The 7,500-nt window shown below is 46.0% G+C and overlaps 1 protein-coding gene across 1 annotated transcript in view; it reads left to right on the plus strand.

Annotated features, from left to right (window-relative positions):
• Window positions 1-7,500, plus strand: part of raver2 (ribonucleoprotein, PTB-binding 2) — a 67,810-nt gene that overhangs the window by 24,170 nt on the left and 36,140 nt on the right. The window contains exon 3 of the mRNA XM_048252434.1: window positions 4,176-4,648. Coding sequence (XP_048108391.1) covers window positions 4,176-4,648 — 473 coding nt within the window. The remainder of the gene's footprint in view (window positions 1-4,175; window positions 4,649-7,500) is intronic.

Consider the following 7,500-nt stretch of genomic DNA (forward strand, 5'->3'; position numbering starts at 1 on the left):
CTCGCCGCCTGCCTGTTGAAGGCTTTAGAGAAATATAACAGCAGTAATTGTCACATTTTGAAGTGAATCCCCCACCTCCCCATAATTAAATCACCCCTTTTTGTTTGGAAAAAAAAAGCCAGTGCCTGTCCTGTCACCAGCACAGTGCTTGTGTGTTATAAGATTATTGTGTACGCTATTGAAGCGTCTCGTAGCTCACGGAGCAGCCGCCCCCGCACACACTCCCCTCTTGTCACAGAAAGCACTTGACGGAGTTTGCATGTAGCTGAGCGCGTCTGGTGGAGAGCCACGGGGCGGGGAGCAGGAGAGCATTGGGGGAGACGTCCGCCACTCTTCAAAGCCACGCAGGGAAAAGCACACTTAGGATTTGGACATCAGTGTGCTGTGCTAATTAATGTTATGTGGGGGTGGAATAGTGTGTGTGTGTGTGTGCAAGTCAGATGCACAAATGGGATGGGGGAAAGTCATTTCAGAACAACACTAGCTGTTCCCATTATACCATAATACCGAACCATTACAGGCATAAACAGCATTCTTTTTAAATGAAATTATTACCATCTTTGTGTTTTGATTGGGGATTATTATTTTATTTATTTTTTCTCTGGATGGTAAGTGCTCACTTATGAATATGTGAGCAATTATCTTTGTAGCCAGTCAGGGGTAGGGAGTGGAACAGGCTCAGACACAAAAAGTGCATTAAGCACCAAAGCCCACAGCACATCGCTGTCAGGCCTGGTTACAGACCAATAGTCTGCAAATAATATATTTGGATGCAAGTGGAGTGCCTGGGTGTGTTTGTGTGTGTGTGTGTGTGTGTGTGTGTGTGTGTGTGTCTGTGTGAGAGAGAGAGAAAGTGAATGAGAAGGAGATTGTGGCGAGTGATTGATGGCAGAAAATTGATTTTTTGAGAATAAGGAGAATAAATGAAGACTGGGAGGCTGATGAACAGAATAGAGGGAGAGGAGGAGAGGAAGATGAGAGGGTGAATGCCGGCAGAATGAACAACAGAGACGTGGTTGGTTGTGGGTGAGCTCAGGGGCAACCCCTTAGCTTATGGTGCAGAGTGTTTGTCATACATGACAACAGAGTCCCTCCCTCTCTACCTCTCTCCCTTCCTCACTCTCCATCCCTCCCTCCGTCTCTTGTGTGTATGTTTCCAAGTCATTTTATTACCTTCTCATTTCACAAGCCATCCGTCTGTGTGCCAGTGGCCTGTGCTGCCTGGCCCGCCTGCCGCCTCATTAGGGGGCAGTTAGGAGTCCCATTTAGCAGCCATGCCTCACTCTTCCACTGGCTTATTGCTGCTGCTGGGCCTGCCAGCACCTTGCTGCCATCATGATGCGCTACTTAGCCTGCAGTTGTTCCTGTTTCAATTGTGCTATATTCTGTAAGGCATGGCCTGAAGCTGCTCATGTGCATGAGTGAGTGGGTGGGTGAAAGAAAGAGGGACAGTGTGGGTGTGTGTAAGTGGTATGTGTGTGTGGGTGTATGTAAACCCTTTGTCCTCTGTCATATACTGTTATTTGTAAGGATTTTACTGGGGCTCATATTTTTCTTCGGCCCATAAAGCATTCTCTCCTCTTCTCTCTCTCTTTCTCTCTGTCTCTTTTTCACTGAGTGTGTGCTCACTTGGCTTTCTGTGGACTGTGCTTCTCTCTCTGCACCATAATATAATTCAGTGTTCAGGCTAAAGTCCAGAATCCTGTGTGTGTCTGTGACTGATGATCTTTACCCTCATGTTGCTCTCTCTCTCTCTCTCTCTCTCTCTCTCTCTCTCTCTCTCTCTCTCTCTCTCTCTCTCTCTCTCTTCATAGGTGAGAAGAATGCTCTCATAGGTGAGAAGAATGCTCTCATAGGTGAGAAGAATGCTCTCATAGGTGAGAAGAATGCTCTCATAGGTGAGAAGAATGCTCTCATAGGTGAGAAGAATGCTCTCATAGGTGAGAAGAATGCTCTCATAGGTGAGAAGAATGCTCTCATAGGTGAGAAGAATGCTCTCATAGGTGAGAAGAATGCTCTCATAGGTGAGAAGAATGCTCTCATAGGTGAGAAGAATGCTCTCATAGGTGAGAAGAATGCTCTCATAGGTGAGAAGAATGCTCTCATAGGTGAGAAGAATGCTCTCATAGGTGAGAAGAATGCTCTCATAGGTGAGAAGAATGCTCTCATAGGTGAGAAGAATGCTCTCATAGGTGAGAAGAATGCTCTCATAGGTGAGAAGAATGCTCTCATAGGTGAGAAGAATGCTCTCATAGGTGAGAAGAATGCTCTCATAGGTGAGAAGAATGCTCTCATAGGTGAGAAGAATGCTCTCATAGGTGAGAAGAATGCTCTCATAGGTGAGAAGAATGCTCTCATAGGTGAGAAGAATGCTCTCATAGGTGAGAAGAATGCTCTCATAGGTGAGAAGAATGCTCTCATAGGTGAGAAGAATGCTCTCATAGGTGAGAAGAATGCTCTCATAGGTGAGAAGAATGCTCTCATAGGTGAGAAGAATGCTCTCATAGGTGAGAAGAATGCTCTCATAGGTGAGAAGAATGCTCTCATAGGTGAGAAGAATGCTCTCATAGGTGAGAAGAATGCTCTCATAGGTGAGAAGAATGCTCTCATAGGTGAGAAGAATGCTCTCATAGGTGAGAAGAATGCTCTCATAGGTGAGAAGAATGCTCTCATAGGTGAGAAGAATGCTCTCATAGGTGAGAAGAATGCTCTCATAGGTGAGAAGAATGCTCTCATAGGTGAGAAGAATGCTCTCATAGGTGAGAAGAATGCTCTCATAGGTGAGAAGAATGCTCTCATAGGTGAGAAGAATGCTCTCATAGGTGAGAAGAATGCTCTCATAGGTGAGAAGAATGCTCTCATAGGTGAGAAGAATGCTCTCATAGGTGAGAAGAATGCTCTCATAGGTGAGAAGAATGCTCTCATAGGTGAGAAGAATGCTCTCATAGGTGAGAAGAATGCTCTCATAGGTGAGAAGAATGCTCTCATAGGTGAGAAGAATGCTCTCATAGGTGAGAAGAATGCTCTCATAGGTGAGAAGAATGCTCTCATAGGTGAGAAGAATGCTCTCATAGGTGAGAAGAATGCTCTCATAGGTGAGAAGAATGCTCTCATAGGTGAGAAGAATGCTCTCATAGGTGAGAAGAATGCTCTCATAGGTGAGAAGAATGCTCTCATAGGTGAGAAGAATGCTCTCATAGGTGAGAAGAATGCTCTCATAGGTGAGAAGAATGCTCTCATAGGTGAGAAGAATGCTCTCATAGGTGAGAAGAATGCTCTCATAGGTGAGAAGAATGCTCTCATAGGTGAGAAGAATGCTCTCATAGGTGAGAAGAATGCTCTCATAGGTGAGAAGAATGCTCTCATAGGTGAGAAGAATGCTCTCATAGGTGAGAAGAATGCTCTCATAGGTGAGAAGAATGCTCTCATAGGTGAGAAGAATGCTCTCATAGGTGAGAAGAATGCTCTCATAGGTGAGAAGAATGCTCTCATAGGTGAGAAGAATGCTCTCATAGGTGAGAAGAATGCTCTCATAGGTGAGAAGAATGCTCTCATAGGTGAGAAGAATGCTCTCATAGGTGAGAAGAATGCTCTCATAGGTGAGAAGAATGCTCTCATAGGTGAGAAGAATGCTCTCATAGGTGAGAAGAATGCTCTCATAGGTGAGAAGAATGCTCTCATAGGTGAGAAGAATGCTCTCATAGGTGAGAAGAATGCTCTCATAGGTGAGAAGAATGCTCTCATAGGTGAGAAGAATGCTCTCATAGGTGAGAAGAATGCTCTCATAGGTGAGAAGAATGCTCTCATATTCTCTCTCCTCTTCTCTCTCTCTTTCTCTCTGTCTCTTTTTCACTGAGTGTGTGCTCACTTGGCTTTCTGTGGACTGTGCTTCTCTCTCTGCACCATAATATAATTCAGTGTTCAGGCTAAAGTCAGAATCCTGTGTGTGTCATGACTGATGATCTTTACCCTCATGTTGCTCTCTCTCTCTCTCTCTCTCTCTCTCTCTCTCTCTCTCTCTCTCTCTCTCTCTCTCTCTCTCTCTCTCTCTCTCTCTCTCTCTCTCCTCTCTCTCTCTCTATCTCTCTCTCTGTCTTTCTCTCTCTCTCTCCCTCTCTCTGTCTCCCCCCCCTGTCTCTCTCTCTGTCTCTCTATCTCTCTGTCTCCCTCTGTAGCCTTTGTGACGCTGCTGAATGGCGAGCAGGCCCAGCACGCCATCTCGTCCCTGCACCAGTCGAGCGTGCGCGGGCGCCTCATCAGCGTCCAGCTGCAGCCCACCGACTCACTGCTGTGCGTGGCCAACCTGCCGCACACGCTCTCGGCCGAGGCCTTCCACCAGCTGGTGCGCTCGCACGGCAACGTGGAGCGCTGCTTCCTCGTGCACAGCCCGCGCTCCGGCCACTCCAAGGGCTACGGCTTCGTGGAGTACATGAAGAAGGACTCGGCCTCGCGGGCGCGCTCAGAGCTGCTGGGCCGCGCGCTGGGCGAGCGGTCTCTCGTCGTGCAGTGGACCGACGCCAACCAGCTGATCGAGCCCGAGCAGCTGCACTCACGCTGCCTGTGCATTGACCGGCTGCCGCTGGACTTCGACGACACCGAGGAGCTGGCCCGCGTGTTCTCGCAGCGCTACCGGCCCGTCTTCTGCCAGGTCTGTACCAAACGTAACAACGTGCAAATGTGAGAAGAATGCTCTCATAGGTGAGAAGAATGCTCTCATAGGTGAGAAGGAGAGACGTAGGGCCTGTCCACACGGAGACGCTTTTTAGGTTAAACGCAGAGGTTTTGCTTCGTCTTGGCCGAGCGTCCAAACGAATCCTGTAAACACACTGCCCGAAACCGCACTTTTCTGAAACCTGGTCCCAGAGTGGAAAAATCTGAAACCGTAGCCCATTTGAATTCGTTTAGACAGCGAAACTCCACATCCTGCTTGCGTATCGATGATCATCGCCACACCTCAGCTGCCCTGGACTTGCACTTATAGTATTGCCTAACAATACTAGTTTTCATACATGACATTACCCTCACGATTACACTCCGAAGATAAATATCACAACTGGTGCTGCGCGCTTTCCGATGCTTATGACTTGGTGGACTGAACACTGTTTTTTTCCGGTGTTTTATGCATTCTAGCTACTGTCAGTGACGCAGAGAGAACTTAAGTTATTAGGAAAGTGCGGTGTAAGTTTAGGCTACATTAATTTGTGCGTAGTGCCAGTGTCATTCATTTATTTTTACATGTCTTACAACATATATACATGCATTCACAGTCGAGTGAAATCAGATATAAGCATACAAAGATGCTTAGAACTCACGTTAAGCGATGGTAGCACACTGAATGCAAATCACGCGATTTGATGCAGGCAAACGTATTGACTGTTACTAACGAAGGTTTTATAGCAATATTATAAATGTGGCGACAGAATAGCCTAGAACTTGGGTAAGCCTTGCGTTTAGTAGCCTAATTGCGGTGATAGCCAAAACTAATGTGAATTACGGACTATCCTACAACCAAAAAAAGTAAAGGTGATTAGTAGGCCTACCTGCGTTAGCCAAATAAAGGACGGGACTGCACCCTTCACAAACCGTAAAATAAAGTTTGTTAGTTTTACAGTTGACTACAGTTGACAGTTCACCATCAGTCCACACAAACAATTCTGGTTTCCTTGCACTAGCCATTTAAATTAAGTAGCCTATTCTGTCTGTAAAGCGGAAGTTTTGGTCAATTTCAGTAAAGAAACAGTGCCACCAATAGGCCTGGGGTATGAAGTAACGTGTTGAGTCGTGTTGAGATGGATCCGTTTGGACGCAAATATTCTTGATACGGTTCCAGGGAAGACGGAGGAAAAAAACATTGGTTTGGTACGTGTGGAGGAATGATTGCATTACATGTCTGTATGAGAGAAATAAAGCTATGGATGTGTGTGTGCGCGTATGCCTATGTATGTGAGTGGGTTTATTCGTGGGGCTGTATGTATGTGTGTGTGTGGGTGAGTTGGATGGATGAGCAATCAAATGAGATGCACAGGGGAGATGAAGTGCATATATGAGGGCTCTTGTAGTGAGCTAAGTTGGATCTATCAGTGCAGTGAGATAATAGCTGGATAACGGATGTGGGTGTGTGTTTTGTATGTGTAGCACTCTTAGTGCAGCAGCAGCAGCACCAACACTACAAGTGGATGACCTAAAGGTGTAGCACTTCTAAGGGTTTGAAACACTACTCCAAATTGTGTTTATCCTACCAGCATCCCTGAATGCTTTTCAGGAGAGACATGCAGCACTGGCTCTGTGCAAATGTTGAACAAGAGAGGAAGATGTTGATTATACTGTTATCTGGCCCAACAATACAACACTGTGAGACCACACTGACTGATCTAAAACAAAGGATTGTGTTTGAGAGAGCACAGCCGGGTCATTCAAGCTGGGAGACATAAAACTGTCTTGGCTCCCCAAAAGGACAGGCTGCGTCAATAGTGTCCGCAAGGGCAGGAGAAGGAGCAGGACAATCTGAAATGCAAGACATTTGAGCCCTGCAGTGCAGAGTTGCGGTCTATGATGACGTTTCTAACAGTCTGGATTCTCATTTAGCCATAGATAAAGCAAAACAGCCCTTTTTACCGGAGGGTGGAACAAGTAGTGATGTAGTTTCAAAATACATATGCTGAATTCATTCTATGAGGAATTGCGATTAACTCACTGCCACACACACAAATATTTGCATAATATACACACACACACACACATACACACACATTCACACACACTTAACTGTGATGTCTGCACACTACCACAGCTCATAGCTCAGGGATATTTGCTTGCTGACTGTAGTTTATTAGTGGTTGGAGCAGCATGTTGTGTCTGTTTTGCATCCAGTGCTGTGCGATCCCTTCAGTGCTCTGACATAATGGAAATGTTCTTATTTGTCATGCTGGAAAAGCTTGTTTGAATGTAGAGAGGGAAGAGATAAGAGGGAGAATGAACTGGTCTAGCCCATGGGTCCAAGTGTGCGAGCTGAAGTCCTCCAGCTGGTAGTCCAGAAGAATGCATCAAGGCTGCATGCATCTGAAGATTTGGCCCAAGACAGGAAGGCGGCCAAGAGATTCTCTCCTCGTAAAATCCACATAAACACGCTCTCAGCAGCTAAGCCTCAGCTCCCCTACTAAGCCCCAGATTATGCCAGTTATGGACAATTATAAAATAACATTTAGGTCTGAAATACCATCTGCCATTTTCTTCTATCGAACAAGACCCACTGGACTATGAAGTGGCTGCTTGAAGAGTGAGGGCAGAAATCTCTGTTAGTCATGAACGAGTTGGTGGCAGTGATGGTGTTCATTTTCTGGAGACTACCCAACAACAGCAACACACACACACACACACACACACACACACACACACACACACACACACACACACACATGAAATGAACATGTACACAAATGAACACACACTATATGTGTGAGTATGCGTGAGTGAGAAAGATACCCAGTTTGAAATGTGTCC

This window comes from Alosa alosa, chromosome 9 (genome assembly GCF_017589495.1).
Source record: "Alosa alosa isolate M-15738 ecotype Scorff River chromosome 9, AALO_Geno_1.1, whole genome shotgun sequence".
NCBI lineage: Eukaryota > Metazoa > Chordata > Actinopteri > Clupeiformes > Clupeidae > Alosa > Alosa alosa.